Here is a 16,916-nt window from a genome sequence, read left to right as displayed (position 1 = left end):
GTGAAAGTGACCAAAAACTTTTCACGCAGGTGCGCTTAACGAGGTAATCACACAGACACTCCATTAGGTACACCGCCATTTTCAAGTGTACCTAATAACAGGCCACTTTATTAGGGAAATATCATGGTCAAAGGTCACAGGTGTCAAGCTCTAGTCCTCGGGGCCGCGTTCCAATATGTTTTCCAAATGACCCTCGTTAAGTGCAGGTGCGTGAAAACTTTTAGCTCCTTTTGAACGTGAAAGTGGCTAAAAGTTTTCACGCAGGTGCGCTTAACGAGGGAACCACACGGACACTCCATTAGGTACACTGCCATTTTCAAGTGTACCTAATAACAGGCCACTTTATTAGGGAAATATCATGGTCAAAGGTCATAGGTGTCAAGCTCTAGTCCTCGGGGCCACGTTCCAATATGTTTTCCAAATGACCCTCGTTAAGTGCAGGTGCGTGAAAACTTTTAGCTCCTTTTGAACGTGAAAGTGGCTAAAAGTTTTCACGCACCTGCACTTAACGAGGGAACCACACGGACACTCCATTAGGTACACCGCCATCTTCAAGTGTACCTAATAACAGGCCACTTTATTAGGGAAATATTATGGTCAAAGGTCACAGGTGTCAAGCTCTAGTCCTCAGGGCCGCATTCCAACATGTTTTCCAAGATTCCCTGGTTAAGTGCACCCTAATAAAGTGGCCTTAGGTACACTTGAAAATGGCGGTGTACCTAATGTAGTGTCCGTGTGATTCCCTCGTTTGTGAACCTTACGTCATTTTCTTCTTCGTTTTGTTTTACGGCGATGTGGCACCAGCTTTAATGCGCGTTACTGACACCTACTGGTTGAAGTCATGAACTGAATTAATCTCGTTCACTGAAAAGATTCGGTCTTTTGAACGAGTCATTCACTCACGAGCCAACATTATCGCGACGTCAACATGCATATTCACTAGCATAAAAATGCACGTTTATACAGGCACACTCACACGCACGCGCACGCAGGCTGCCACGTAGCGGCCGGACCTGCCTTACTGGCTCGTTTGTCATCCGCCATCAGTGTGTGCGTGTGAGGGTATTAGCAGCCTGTGTCGGGTGTTGAGAGCAGGGCTTTCCTGCTGAATAGAGCAAGTATGTCTCAACGCCGAAGCAAAACATGTAATGACAAACACGCTGGCACACTCCCACCGCCAGCTGCTTCATGAGTGTGTGCGTGTGTGTCAACCCTCACGTTTTTTAGCAACTTAACTAGGTTAGGTTACAGTAAAAAAATATTGCACATGTGCGTCACACCTACTTTGAAAAGGGCTAGGGTTTCAAACTACGGTTAGGGTTTGGAAGTAGGGTTTCAAATTAGGGTTAGGAAGTTGGCTTTGGCCACCCACCAGGAGAGAAGCTCCGAGGAATGCTTTTAAACTCCATTGCTCTCCCAACGCGCACGCACACACGCAAACACTTTGGATGCGTGTCTCCAGTTTATTTATTATTTATATATATTTGCTTATTTGGACTACAATACGTGAAACAGACACATGTATGGTGGTTGGGTGGATAGAATGATGAGTAAATGATGGGCGGAAAGAAATCCAAATCAATGTCTGTGTTGCCTCTAGAGGGCGCTCCAGCTCCACTCCAATTTATTTCTCTTGTGTCGTGACTCACAGCGGGACATGTTTTTTTTTTTATGGCCTGTTCTAATAACAATTAAGATTTTGTACAAAAAAAAAGCATGGCAGCTAGAAGAAAAAAGGAATTTAGCTGGAATTTTGCTGAATTTAGCAATTGGCCTCATGGACATCTGTCCACAACCACCAACCCAGGTCAGTACCCCAAACCAACACATTTCTTTGTTTATTGGAATAAAGGACATTGACTTATAACATTGTCTTTACATCAAGCATACAGTCTTCAAATCCAAAGTGCAAGAATGAAGCAAAACCGAGAAGAAAAAAAAAAAAACAGTCATGATGATGTGCAGCACACAGACTATCTCTTTGTTCCAGTTTTATATTACGGAGTATATAGTATATATTTACATCTATGTCATTATGTCAATACTTTGTTATGGTTACAAAAATAAGATTACGTGACTGTGGGTGAGCGACGACACACATGCGCACGCGCACACACGTACACAAATTAAACACGCGCACAGCTGTACAGTCCTCATTGAGGGCAAAAATACATTTTTTTTAAGTCAAAGAGAAAAAGAGGGAATTTAACCCTTATTAAAATGAAAAAACAATATACTTTTGTATAATCCCCCCCTCCCTCCGGAAAAAGAGTGGACCAATCAGAATGCAGCTCGAGGGCATGGTGAGAAGTGTATGTACCGCTGCCAAGCCTTAGCGGCATTTTTTTAATTGGACGTCAAGGTAAGTCCTTTTTTTTTAGACCACCTTTGTCCAATTGCTATCCACTAAACATCAAGAGTAATTACACGCTTAAATATATCAGCGTGTTGAATCCTAACATTGTTTTAAATAGGGGTACATGTATTCATATTTTTCACACCGACTCTGTGACCAAACACAATGCTGCTCAGCTTCTGGCGAGCAGAATTTTGAACATAATAGATGGCCAAAAAAATTCGAAAATTAGAACAATGATACATTTGCAACACTAGATATGCTTATAAAATAATCACTTTTTTTTCCAAGCACAACAATCCCCCCAATCACAAGAGTTTAAAAATAGTAGGTCGACTCTAAAGTCTGCAGTGCGAGTAAAAATATGACACAATGTGTATTTTTTTTACTATTTGTAGTGTTTTTTGGACAAATTATTGAACCATTCAGTGCGTGTTATTATGGTAACCATGCCAACCACATCACAAAGGTTTTTCAAGGCATTGAGTCCTTAATGAGGAATGCTTGATCTACCGCTTACGTCTAATACACAAGCTACGAAGATGACATGAATGGATACCAAAGGGTTACTAGCCCACAATTGTCAACCCAGCGAAAAAAAAAAAAAAAAAAAAAAATCAATGATATCTATGTATTGTAATGTGATTACAATTTTTTTAGAATATGATGGAAAATAAATCGTAGCGCTAAAAAAATAAACTGATATTTTGTATTGCATTTGTCGTACATTACGTCAAAACTTATGTTTGATAAATAAATAAGCACATAAATAAACATTATAATCACAGCTTTTGTTTGTAAGAAAATCACGTCATCACGTCACAAATCACTGGCTTGAGTATGGCATGTCACAGATCGGATTTTCTTACGTTACGTCACAATTTTTCGTTAAGTCACACCATCACGAATCACTGGCTTGGACGTGGAATGTCACAGTCACGGATATGATTTGGAATCGACCCCTCGCACAGGCAAAAATAAAATCAGGACAAATTGGCCATCGGCCAAAATTGACTGTAGCGACATTACTGATTTAAAAATAGAACATTAGATGACATCAAAAATTTTATATTCCTAAAGTTATGTCATCACTTCAATCGCGAAAAAATAGCTATTTAACAAATACTATATGTAATTTTTTTTTGGGGGGGGCGAGTTAAAATACTATCCTTACCGATTTACCAAAAATTTTTCATTTCATACGGAGCGACCACATGTTACGGCATAACTTGCATCTTTCGGAAAATCAAGTGATCACTTATCACTGGCTCGGACGTGGAATTTCACATACATAGATACTGTTCCGCCCCACATGCAGAAACAAAAGAGATTGCAAATTATTTTTTTTTCTGTTCGCTCATTTTGGTATCTGAACCCCATTTTACACAACATGCTGAGACACCGCAGCCCCAAATCAAAAAGAAGTACAAACATAAAAACACAAACAAAGGGATTGCAAACCCAACTTTTTTTTTTTAAAGCAATGGAGGATGTTGAATAGGTGCCAAACACCTTCTTTTGATCTACTTTATTGATCGCTAACAAATATAATGCACACAATGTTTTATTTTTTCGAGAAAATTCTATCTACTGGGGCGGACGTTCACAAAGTACAGCAACGGACATAAAGTGGGATGGTGGAGTGGAGGGTGGGGGGGGGGGGGGGGGTGAGGGGGGGGTGACTACCACACGGATGCAGAGTTGAAACTATGCCGCAGGCCGCCCGGTGCTTTATTGTTGCATTAAGCAGTTTGCAGCAGGCTGGGTTCAATCGGGTCGTTTCGGGGAAGAGATGTTTTCATTTGTTGATTTCTTACGTGGCCGTGACCGCGTTACAGCGATGAGCAGCAGGTGGCGCTCTAGTGCGGCAGGGGCACCAGGATGTCCACGTAGTTGATGGGGAAGAAGCCCGAGTTGCCGTGCAGCATCCCCTCGTACCAGTTGTCGTCGATCTTGTTGGTCAAGGTGATGATGTCGCCCTCCTTGAAGCCTAGCTCGCCCTCGTTTTCTGGGTCGAAGTCGTAGAGGGCGCGGCAGCACGGCTGGTCCATAGGGGCTGGCGGAAAAAAAAAAAAAAAAGTTTGTTGGAAAAAGGAAAGTAAATGACCCACAAAACATTGACAACCCCTGTGACCAGCAGGGCTCACCTGGGGACCGAGCTGACGGTGTGAAGAGAGGCAACAGGATATACGATGCGAAGCCAAAGAGAAAGACAAAGATTGAAAATGTTAGTCGGAAGGTTTTCACAATTCCAATTCGACACATGGAATTGTGGTCAGGAAAGGTGCAGTTTGACATTTTGGTCATCAAAGACGGAGCCCCTACAAGGCTAAGCTAACCTGGAGCATGCTTAACAAGTAAAAGAAAATCAAAACATATATATTTTTTTAATGGCAACCTTTAAAAATGATATTTTCAATTGTGATATAGTTTATGATTTTTTTAATATTTATAAAAATCTCTTATTTTTAATTTTTTTTAATTTATTTTTTAATTTATTTTATAAAAATATTTTATAAAAAGGAGAACATCAAACAAAATGTTACAAAGGCTTTTTGAAATGAAAATGATTTTTTCAATATTTATAAAAATCTTTCAGAAATAGTTTTCTATAAAGGAGAAAGAAAAAAAAAAGAAAAAATTCAAAGGCTTTTTTGTAATTTTCACAGTAGGGGCTCCCTGAGTGATTCCCTGAATGTCAAACTTTGAACAACTAAACTAAAAAAGAAAAAAGAAAGAAGGAAGAAACAAAGGGATTAGACAAGACATGCAAAGAAAAATCAGCGTAGACGAGGCTGCGCCCAAGAGGAACCTCCACTGTGTTCAAACGAAAACATTAACGGAAGAATCCAGCGAGTCGCTCGTGCTCACCTGGAGATCTTGCTGTGAAAGGGAAAGAAGAAGACAAGTGAGACCTCCAAAAAAAAGGATAACGGCAGAAGCGATCGTGGATGGATGGAGGAATGAGCGGAAAGAAGGAACGTCAATGAGCAAAAAAAAAGAGCAAAGGCGCTTTCGGAACATAAAAAGTTGAAGCAAGGATGGAGGAGATGACGCGGAACCTTCTGCTTTGTCTCACCTGGAGACCTGGCTGCAAATGGCAAGCGGAGGAGAAAAAGGGAAGCAAAAGACAGAAAGTCAGTAGAAGTGGAGGTCGCCGCGTGTGACCTAGGAAGGCTCACCTGGTGACCTCGCTCCTGGATGAGTCAACAAATAAAAGAAAGGGGGGATAGATAAAAACAAAAAAAAGGGTTTATTTGGTGGGTAAGCAAAACACTGAGAAAGAAGCTCCTTGGGGGAATAGTCAACTGAGTCCACACAAATAGTTTTTGTGGTATCTATTCTGAGCCATTTTTTTGCAAAGTTTTGGTTGCACACTCACCCGGAGAACGAGCGCCGTGGATGCCTCCGTTGTGGTTCTCGCTGACGGAGGAGAAGTCCAGAGTGGTGCGAGGCTTGTGGACGTACTCTTTGCGGGGCTTGTGAGAACAATCTTTTATCCTGCACGACAAAAACTGGCTTTTAAAACATTTGACAAAAAAAAAAAAAAAAAAAAATGTGAACAATTTATTCAAATTTGGACGCACTGACCGTTCGTCGATTTTACCGGAGAGCTGCGTGAGGATCTCGGACGCCCGGGTGTGATACTCCACCTGAGCGTGGACGAGGGCCGACAGCTGACTCACCTGCTCGATCTGTCGAGGCCAAAAAAGTTTTTCAACGATTGCTGTCTCCAAATGTTGTGGTGATTTTGCCGCCAAAAACGAACGTTAGATTTTTCGCTCCCTCAATTTTGCCGGGCTCACGCTTACGTCGCTCTCCAGCAGGTTGAACATGCTGAGCTCGGCGATGTCCTTGGATTCGTCAAACTTCTCCAGCGCTTGCTTGAGCTCGTCTTCCGTCACTTTGCCCTGCCGCTTCTTCTTGTAGTCGAAGTCCAGACGCCGACCCTGCATCTTCTTCAGGTGATGCTGCGAGACACCACAAGAACCGATCAGCCGAGTCTCTCGCCTGAGTTTCCGAGAAACCCACCTGGATCTCCTTGAGGTCTTTCTCGTGAAGGTTCTGCAGCGGGTCGATGAAATTCTGCTTGACTTCCATGTCCAGGGCGTCTTTAACCTCGGCGAGCTCACGCATGCACTCGCCGGCGTCGATCAGAGCCAGGCCTGGAGGAAGACGAGAACTTTCAATGTGTCATTATTTTCGTGTTAAAAAAGAAAAATGGCGTCAGCCACTCACCAAAATTGGACTCTTCGCCGAGCTCGCGACCGAAACGCTGCATGGACTCTCCCAAGATGGCTTCTGTCTGAGTGTAGCCGGGTCCCTTCTCCTGACCACGCATGCGAGACATGGAGTTCATCATGCTCATCTTGGCTCTGGTGGCTGACCAAAAAACAACATTTTAGTGCATAAAATTTGAGGTCCTTCAAAAATGATCTTGAAGTGAAACTTTGAGACGAATGAGTGATGATTAAGATTTGAAACAACGCCAAGCTCATCTGGGCCTTGTCACCTGGATTGGGCTGTAGGTACTCCGTCGTCTTGGTCATGATGTCCATGACCGCCCGGGTGGTTGCATCCACCTTCTGTATACGTAAGAAATCACAATAAAATAAAAATAAAAAAATCACACTTGATGTATTGCTTGATAGAGTTTTGTCTCGCCTTTTCCATTTCCATAAAGTCCTCATCGAGCTTCGTTCCCTCAGCTCCGCCCACTTTCTCACTCACTTTCTGCAAAAGAAACACACAACATGATTTAATTTCCCATCTATTACAACTTGAATATGCTTTTTTTTGCTTCCATATGTGTTTAAGCATCAATGCATTTTGTCTGTTAGCAATAAGGTCTCGCTGTCAATCATTCATAATGCTGCCTTGGAGATCGGAGCTGGATCTTGGCAAGTCGCCTGGAGGGGGCAGCGACGATCTGACACAATGAGGACACACTGCCAGCAGAGGATTGAATGAGATGGATGGTGACAAAAAGAATTCAGGTAACATTGCCATGAGCGACTGAAGAAGAAGAAAAAAAAAAAAAGCATTTTACATCATTTAAATTATATATAAATTTAATATTTAATTTATTCATTTTTAATGAATACATTTAAATTTAATAAAAAAAAATATATTTAATAAATTTAAATAATTTAAAACCTGAACACAATTCCCCAGTAAACTGCTGACTACAAAAATGTAATAAAATTATATAAGTCCCTTAAAAGAAATGAGCATTGTTAATTTCATAAAGTGTATCGAATAAAGTGTCCGGGGGTGTATGATAAAAAAAAAAAAAAAAGATTTGTGACAGTGACAGGTGGATGAATGTATGGCGGCAGGGAAGGAGGTTATGATGTTAAGCCTGTGACAGCAGTTTAGGCAGCGTAAGACTTCCTGAGGATTTGTGTGCTCTATGAGTCATTTCAGCAAAAGACACACACATACACACTCACACTGGAGTCTACAGCCATTTGCACATCACTACGACTTCTCCTATCCGCCTAGGTTGCCGTGGAGACAGTTATCTTCCCCGCGCCGGGCTGGTCAAGGTACACACGATAATAGCCACGTCTTCTCTTTATGCGAATGGACGACTTGAGGGAAATACGTGCTTTGCCAATCAGCACTCCAGCTGCTGAATATCGCATTTGCATGGAGAGTGTGCATATTTAACGCACGCTGGTTAGATAAGGGAGAAAAGGATATGTTACGACATCAAGCACAAATAGGCCTGATTGAGACGGATCATAATTATGGAGCAGGACACAAAAGGCAAATTATGCCGTCTTTATGTTTCTAATCAATCAGGAATTGTGATGGAAACTCAGCAGTGGCTTTGGAAACGGTGTTTAAAAAAAAAAAAAGGATGAATTATTTATGAGGAAAGTATGAAAAACCTGCATTATAGCAACATATTTAAAAAAAAATAAGAGAGGCCTTTTTAAAAACAACGTGAATGTGCAAACAATTAAGAAATTGAACAATTAATTTTTGAAAAACGTTGTGTGAACTCAAAATTTCAAGGCAACAAACTTAAATAAAATTTCAAATTGGGCAAAATAATTCATGTTTTGTTCATGTGAAAATTCAAAGTTGTCCCAATTTAAGTTTTGACCTTGCTTTAGAATTTTTGCTCACTAAACAGCTTAGGTTGGCATCATCAAGTTCATCCTCCCAAAGTTCTGCGGTGAGGGAAAAGCTCCAGGCGTCACATCTTTTCTGCACCTGGCACCCACGCCAACCAATCAGACGGGATTAAATGCTCCAAATGTAGCCAGGATGCGCTGCAAGCGAGCAGGCGGCGACCTCACTGGCTCTCTCCACCCAGAATCATCAGCCAACGCTATTTACCGCTCACTCATTCCAAAACGACCAGGCGGCAGTGGTTGAAGGACACGTGACCCACTGATTAGGAAGAACAATTATTTTACCTGATGATTAGAAATTCCTCCCACATTCCAACAACTCTATTTTCCAAATCATTTTTTTTAATTTATGGGTTTCACAGTAATTTTTTTTTTTACCATTTGGAAAACTATTTTATTCACCCTCGTTTGATTTGGGTGTAATTCCACTCCCAGCCACTGGACGGCAGCAGTCTTTTTTGTTTGACTGCACATTTGGCCTCTTTTTGTGACCATACGGCAAGCTTTTTTGCCGCACCTATTTTAGCATTAGGGTGGCTCACATGGCTACCAATGTGAGTGCACTCCCCCTGGCCCCATCCACTGGCGCCCCTCCCCTTCCTGCTCAGAGCTTTAATCGGAGCCTTCCTGCCTTTAAATACACAGCCGGTGTGGAAGAGGCAGATTAAAAAAGACAGGAGTGATTAGCGAGGCTATTCCGGGGGACAGGTGACTGCAGGAAAAAAACGGAGTCCTTTTCCATCCATCTTAAAATGCCTTCTAATGTAATCAACCACTTGGGGGCCCTGATTGGACAATAGTTCCACAGAAGTGATTTTAAACCGAGTTACCAAGAGAGAGAAGGCCTTCCAACGCAAGTGGACCAGAGGCGCAGTAATGAATCGACAACTAATCGATTATCAAATGAATTTACAACTATTATAACATTTGTTGTCCTCTGAAAATTTCCATGGGCACCCAAAATGACTTTGGTCGAGATATGTACCAACCAGCAAAATCTCCTGACTATATTAGTGACCAAACGGCTAACTGCTAACAGCGGCTAACTGCCGATTCTTCAGAGACCAAACATTATTTATTCGCCGATTACGGCTTCAAAGAACCAAGGGAAATCCTTTTGTCCTTTGTAAATCCCCAAGCCCAACGCCAACAGGCAGTCCGTTTTTAGGATGATGCTAATCCATCCCGACTCCCTATCGGCAACCGGAGGGATGTTTCAACTGTACGCTCTGGCTATTTTTCAAACGAGTCAAATGAGTCACACTCTCTCATATGAATTCTTGGTCATGTTTACCTCTGTCAAGGTTTTAAGTGGCAACTGATTCCACAAAATTCAATTTTGACAGCAGAAATGAGTGATTATAATGGAAGGTGGCCTCTAATCTCAAATCAACAAGACTACTTATTTTCCACGATGACAAACGCTTCATCCCGTTGTCCACATGGACTGACCTTCGTGCTTCTACTGCGTGTTTGTCACGTGACGCCAAAGCCTCCACTTATGTAACGACAGCCGTGAGAACGCCGCCTCAGAGCCCGGCGCCCTCACCGTCCCTGTGGCGCTCCGTCGGCGGCGGGGGAGGCGACCAGCTGGCACCCTACGAGTGTATGTGTGCTCAACGATGATGATGATGGGGATGAGCAAGCTCACACATGATCGAGTTTTTACTAAAGCACGGCCCTGATTTAATATTACAGTCACGGTTCCAAAAGATCCAAAGCGCACAAGAAGTCGATGCCTGTGCCAAACGGGAGGACTAAAATAAAGCAAGAAAAACAGGCTGCCTGTGGACTCCCTAAGCGCATTCCACATTTAACAGAGTGTAGCCGCAACGACGGTGTTTGGTTTGCAAGAAGATTCATTATCACGCCTGATGAAGATGAATTGCGGGAGCTTCAAGAGAGCCACGCGATAATACGCCCCGAGGACATAGAGCAGGCGTGCGTTCCTACTCGGATCAATACAGACAAAAAAGAAAAACAAATTGTTCTTCACTGCAGACGTTCGATCGGAGCGCGACGATCCTTTGGCAAAATAATAAAGAGCAATGCCTCTTGGAGCTCGGTGACCTAATAAAAGGTAAAATATGGAACGCCTCTCTCGAGTGAAATTTTAAAGGCTGTGTTAAAATAAACACGGAAAATGAAGAAAAGACGTGAGCCTGGCACCGAACGACCGAGAGGCTTGTTCAACCTCACACTTGCACGGCACAATTACACTTGAGTGAGGATTGATGACTGCCTTCAAAGTGGACGTCTTTTAGGGCCATTAAACTCAACACGATATGACAAAGTGGGCGCGGCCACGCGTGCCCGTTTCCCAAGATTAAGGCCGGGCAGACTCTCCGTCAATACGATGCAAAAATCACTACACTAGGATTAATGACACAATAATCCTGGCGGAATCATCCAGTCTGCCGACTGCCGGGGAGGGGAGGTCATGTTAGGCACGTGGCAGAACAAATGCCATCATCTTGTTTTTAAGCCTCCCAAAAAAAAAAAGCACAAAAAACGTGATTTTTTTCTCCCGTCTAAAAATCGAGGGTGGACAAATTAAGGAATGGACCATCTGCAGCTCGACACGGCAAAGACAAATTGCTTCACATTGAGGACAAGTCGCGGCAGCTGCTTGGCAGTGACGCATCTTCTTCTCCCCATCGTCGCATTTCTCTATTGATCCCATTCGACCGTTTCCCTTTCTGTAGCAACTAACAAAAAAAAAAAAAAATGTCCTCCAATCTATCATGATCCAATTTCACTTTCAAAAATTATTGATTAACCAGAAGCAATCTATCTATGTCCAACTATCTATTTTATATCTATGCCAGCAACATATAGGCAGAAAAATTAAATACTCTTCCACTAGTCAACCAGTACAAAACCACACCAAGCCACACGGCAAGCTTAAGTTCCCGACCTCTACTTGACCGACTGCTAAAGTTCAACCCTGCCAATATGACCTGCAAGGTCTCCGAGGCTGTAAAGCGCACGTACGTCGTGACATATGCTCCTATAAAGTCGTGCCCTTCAGTGAATGAACTCAGCCTATCAACAAGACGGAATGAGATTTGAAGAAAGTGTCAAGCCGGCTCTATTTAATTAAATAACAATGGCGCCGCTGACCTCAAGGGGGTTAATGACCATTCTCAGGGTCCTTAATGACGCAATGAAACCTCAGAAGCTCTTTGAGGTCCTCCATCGACAAAAACAATTTTTTTTACATTCTATGTTGTTGTTAGATCAAGAGTTTGAATAAAGTACCACCGTCTTTCCATTTCTGTTAAGGATCGAAACAAAGCGGAAGCCAAGAATTTCCCTCTCGGTGCCTCGAGCATCAATTCACTCCTCTCTGTAGAAATGGATGCCCCGGAATGTTCCACGCACTGAATAAAACATCAGCCGTGGCCCGCATACTGATGCTGAGAGACGAGAGGGAGGACGGCAGAGAAAGGCGCATCTTCGCTTCAGCGTCACTCTGCGAAAAAAAAACGCCTCATTTCATTTCGACTTCAAAAATGAAGCGATGAAGCGTGCGTACCGGCACTCCCGTTGTGACCGGCTAAAAATAGGTCGGTGACGGACAGCGTCCGTCTGCTGTTAACCTCCCGGGAACGAATAATGAGCCAGGGATCGACCTTGCACTTTTGGAATCATTTCGACGCAAAAGTTAAGGAAGTCTCACACACAGGAAACACAGGAAGTCGGCCATTTTGCTTTGAAAACAGACTTGTCTGAAAAAATTGTGAATCATTTTTGAATATTCAAGAGTCTAGACCAGAGAACAAAGAGGAAGTCCGTCATTTTGTTTTGAAGCCTTCATGATGGTTCCCTTATCAGAATTGTTCACAATTTCCAGTTCTGAGAAGGACACTTTCAAAAAGGTTAGGCAAGTCTATATTGAGTACACCTCATGTTTTTCGTCCTTCAAGTAGAGCAACATGACTGTACTCAGAAGAACGGCGCCTGGAAGTGCTGCAGTATTGATCGGTTAGCAGAAACAGTAGCGCTGTGTGTAAACAAGCCTTTAAATCAAAAGCCCGAGTGCGATGCAACTCTGCAGGAAAAAAAAGTCCCCAAAAACAATTTCGGTCAAATGAAGACTTCACAGAAGAGGAGCAAGAAAAGCGGTGGAGGTGCCGGAGATGAACCGAAGCCATCTCGTTATCAAGCTGGGTGTGAGCGAGAGAGCATTAGCGTGACGAGGCTTTGTCCTCTGACATGTGAGAACTGCAGACATGATTAACTTGATCATTTACATGACATGACCACAACAAAAGCACTTTGGATGAAGATCGTACAAGAAAGTGTCACCACGGGTTCATCATCATGTTAGCAATTAGCATTCAGTCTTTGCATGACGTTTTGATAGTAACCCGAAAAGGGCCAAATATCGGATGATATAAACGCCAAGCCGATTAATCGGTTTCACGTCTGACGTATAATGTGAAGCTTCAGTATCACGGTAGGATTTAACTCGCTGGCTTCTCTGGATCCCACCCCATCCTCGGGAAACGCCCCCCCTGTGCCGCTCCCCCACAATCGTCCCCCATCTGTTATCTCCCAGCCGGATGGACTTTCCGTTGTACTGCAGTGCTCCTCGCCGAGCATCCAGGCGGCATGACTCACCCACTTGCAATCTGGTCCCCCTCGAGGACTCCCCCCCCCATACCTGTCTTACTATTCCTGCACTTACACACACATCTTGCCAAACAATCACTCTTAATGGATGAACGGAAGGCTGCAAGCAATGCCATCATTCACAACAACTTTGCACACACACACACACACAAGCAATGACAATGAGCTCGTATGTATGCTGCTTGCACACACACACAAGAATCGGACGAGGAGGAAAAACTGCAGCTCCATGCAAAAAAAAAAACATCAGAGGGAACTGAGGCGTTCTAAGAGAGGAACGTCTGCTCTGAGGCAAAGTTGGGGTGCATAGCAAAATCTTTCACACACACTTTTCTTAGCTTCTACTTGTGTTAAATTCATTAGCTTGACTGCAGTTTTCTCTCCTTTTGCAAAATGGCCGCAGCGTCCTTGAGTCCCCCGAGAGAGACGTCGTGACACCGCCGTGATCGCAAAAATAAATGGGGAGGTGGAGGTGAAGGCGCGCCTCGCTTAAGACCTTTAGCGTGACTTGACGTAAAGCTACCAAGCTAGTTAGCGACGAGCAGACGCGCAGCGCTAAGGTCACTGCAGCATTTCTGGGACCGGCCATCTGTTCCCGGCTAGGCGTAAGCCAGTTTCTGTGTGGCTTTCATTAGTTTGATTTCAAGTGGAAGTGCCAAACAACTTGAACGAGAATCAATGCCTTTTACATTAGTCGAATAAAGCAGCCTGGCTTCTTTGGGGCCTTTACATTAGATTAGCTGACATAAATGAAGCGTTGCTATTAATCAATTATCACAATTAGCAGGACCTAAAAGGCTGTTTGAAGTCAAATGACATTCACTGGCAACGGAGTAATGTGCCATTAGTGCGGATATGTATCTGATCGATGTTTTATCTCTTGATTATCACATTCGTGTTTCCTGTGTGTGTGTGTCGGCTGTGTGTGTGTGTAGTCTGAATATGTCTGGGTCATGGCAGGGGAGCAGAGAGTTGGTGGGGGTCTTTTGTCTTAATGGGGTTAGTTGGGCAAATCTATGGGTAGATGACAGCTGGCTAGCTAGCCTGACTAGCTAGATAGCAAGATAGCTCGTTTGATATATGGATGGATAGCTAGCTAGTTTTCTCCATCATTGATTTGACCTATAAACTGTACAACTCAATTGAGGAATATATTAGAAAGGGGAAGCAAAATCAATCAAGTTGACGTAGTTGCAGAAGTGTGCACACCCTAAAAAACTAGGAATGGGGCTGAGTTGGCAGAATTCACCAATCACATTTAGAGGGGACCTGCTGAGGACACCTGCTAACATTTAAATCTCTAATTCCTCCCAAATTACATTTCTGTAGAATTATTTCTGTAGAATTATTGAATAAAGATTTCATATGGCAATAGTGTGACAGGGAGTAAGAAAGTAAAAAGCAGAAACAGTGCTTCGTAGAATTATAGCCTCACACACTCTCTATCTTACACACACAAACACACACACACACGAGTCCTTGAGAAATGCAGCCAACAGGCGACAATAAAACAATGGCACTCCAACAACTTGATCTTGGTCCAGTGCGGCAAAATGAGCTAATGATTAACAAACTCCCGGACAGGAGCAGCTTTTCTCTTTCTTTTCTATTGAACGCTTCCGCTAATGATGTTTTAAGTGTTATTTGCTTCACGTCACCTCTTCAAGCATCTCGCTGGCGCATAAACAACAAAATAAACAACTCACAAGCAGACTAGGGTGCCAACAAGATGTTAATTGAGAAAACTAAGCTTTGACCTCATACAAATCTTGTAACAACAATGTGATCTGACTGAATTCCAAAGCAAACTTACAATTTTGCATAGTTATCAAAATACAAATAAATTCAATTAACCCCCTAAATTCTCTAGACAACAAATGTTCCAAATTCCAAAAGTCTGACACGTCATGATGTCGTCACAAGAAAGCGGTTGTATAACGATGTGGAATCGAACGAGCGCGGTGACGCATTCCGATGGCGAATGAAGGGAAGGCGGGCGCCGTCCATGACTCAGCCGGACTACTGGTGACCTACGCAAGTCTATCGGAGGCCTTTTTTGGATGTGCTGTCACCGGCACGCTAACTCACTGCTCGCAACTGACAACGATTTTACTGATATTTTATGATAGCGTGGATGACCCGGACTGTCAAGACACATACGAGATACTCGATAACCTTCGGTCAGGACAGACGAGAGACGATTTCCCTTGCAGTGAATTCAATTTTTTTTTTTTTTAAACATTTGAAAAAATCAATAGGTGTGACTGACACCTTTTCTCGTATACCTTGTTATTTTTTGAGTTATGATTGCTAGATGTTGGCACTGAATTTCATAACAAGAAGCAGTTTGATAGATTCTGATCAATTCTTCAAAATAGACCCCCAGTGTGCTTGCTTCAAGCTGTTTGTTGCCAACATCCAACTTAACAAACAAAATACACATTGTGGATTTAACCAAACCACATTAACTTTGTTTTACAATCCACTAGCTCAATGCTAAGACACAAACCAAAACACCATAGATAGACTAAACATCTACATTATTGTAGCAAGCACCGGGTAAATGAACACAAAAGGTGCAGCAACACATGCTGTCAGACAATATAATGATACTCAACTTTTATCCTTGACTACAAATGACTAATTATGAAGCAACATAGTTGCCAGAGTTTTCTTCACATAGTCTACCTGTCCGTCGTATCCTGCCCCTAGTGGCCAAGGTGCACACACCAGAAGCAGGCCAGTTGACTTAAAGGAGGGCAGAATGTTATAAAAACAGTTTCATTATTTACGTTCCTTTTATGAATGTAACGTTATTTCTATGTAGGTGAGACACGCCTAGTCCCCCTTTATCCAACAATGTTTTATTTTAATACAATGCTACTTTTCTTTTGGGGCAACTGTATAAATATGGGGGGGGGTGTACCTAATCAAGTGTCCGCCTGTTAATGCTTAGAGGGCGCTCAGGTCATGGCGTGCTGCAACTGAGAGGAGAGGATTTCCGGCCAGTCGCACTTAACGATTGCATAACACCCCCATCGTGGAGTGTGCACGCACGTGCAGCAAAATAATAATAATGCTAATAAAAATACATTTCTTCGCCTGCTATTACGCGCCAAGCCCACGTCACGTGACGCAGAATGTCATCTGAAGGGTAGGATGGAAGACTGTTATGCGGTGCAGACTGGAATTCCGATTCAATAAAAGGTGAGGTGAGCTGCTGCAGCAACCAGCAGAGCCTCCACCCAATACAATTGAAAATAACAAGAATGACCAAAAAACATGACATTCTGCAAGACGTTCTCACTTACCTGAGTGGCTTTGTGGAATTGCTTCTTGAGGCCCGCTACAGACATGCTTGCAGACTGCAGAGACGGCTCAGGATTCAAAGAATGGATGGAATGATTAATACAGATTATTATGCACGGCGGGCTTGGAGAACGTCGTGGCTGCCGCACGCTATCCTTGCTACGTCTTCACTTTGCTGGGGTCTCTCTGGGCTCTCCTCGGAAAGCCGATTGGACACAAATGGAGCAGGTGACCAGGCGCTGGCTTGGTGACGTCGTGACAGTAACTCCGCCTCCTCCTAACAGGACTCCTGCAAAGAATCAGTTGGCAGAGACGTGTCTCATTTTGAACAGTTATTGAGCCAAACCTAACAAAATGTTTATATAATTTCTTGGTATATTTAGTGATAACACTAATCAGTTGATTCTTAATGGTAGGATAATTAGATGAAGATGGTGGTTTGAACAGCTAATCTGCTTTTAAATCCC

The 16,916-nt window shown here is 43.0% G+C and overlaps 2 protein-coding genes across 8 annotated transcripts in view; both read right to left on the bottom strand.

Moving 5' to 3' along the window:
* Positions 1-1,825: 1,825 nt before the first annotated feature.
* sh3gl2a (SH3 domain containing GRB2 like 2a, endophilin A1) lies at positions 1,826-16,595 on the bottom strand. 7 transcript variants are annotated; one of them, XM_088374822.1, is made up of 13 exons: positions 16,452-16,595; positions 7,022-7,090; positions 6,870-6,942; positions 6,596-6,739; positions 6,389-6,522; positions 6,169-6,327; positions 5,948-6,051; positions 5,739-5,857; positions 5,539-5,553; positions 5,436-5,447; positions 5,228-5,239; positions 4,504-4,515; positions 1,826-4,412 (listed from the first exon to the last, which is right to left on the bottom strand). In XM_088374822.1, exons 1-13 carry the CDS (start codon positions 16,494-16,496, stop codon positions 4,216-4,218), a joined length of 1,095 nt encoding a protein of 364 aa, XP_088230948.1. In that variant the 5' UTR covers positions 16,497-16,595; the 3' UTR covers positions 1,826-4,215. The 7 variants fall into 7 exon arrangements, with proteins under 7 accessions (XP_088230948.1, XP_088230947.1, XP_088230950.1 ...); XM_088374821.1 differs by having other exon boundaries at positions 5,228-5,447; XM_088374824.1 differs by lacking the exon at positions 5,228-5,239.
* cntln (centlein, centrosomal protein) overlaps positions 16,595-16,916 on the bottom strand; it is a 224,174-nt gene continuing 223,852 nt past the window's right edge. Inside the window, exon 28 of the transcript XR_015858264.1 lies at positions 16,595-16,738. The gene's annotated coding sequence lies outside the window, so the exon portion shown is untranslated. The remainder of the gene's footprint in view (positions 16,739-16,916) is intronic.

Source organism: Syngnathus floridae, chromosome 4 (genome assembly GCF_059516105.1).
Source record: "Syngnathus floridae isolate MCC-2025c chromosome 4, RoL_Sflo_1.0, whole genome shotgun sequence".
In the NCBI taxonomy this organism is placed as follows: Eukaryota; Metazoa; Chordata; class Actinopteri; order Syngnathiformes; family Syngnathidae; genus Syngnathus; species Syngnathus floridae.
This window is presented reverse-complemented; position numbering and strand designations above follow the sequence as displayed.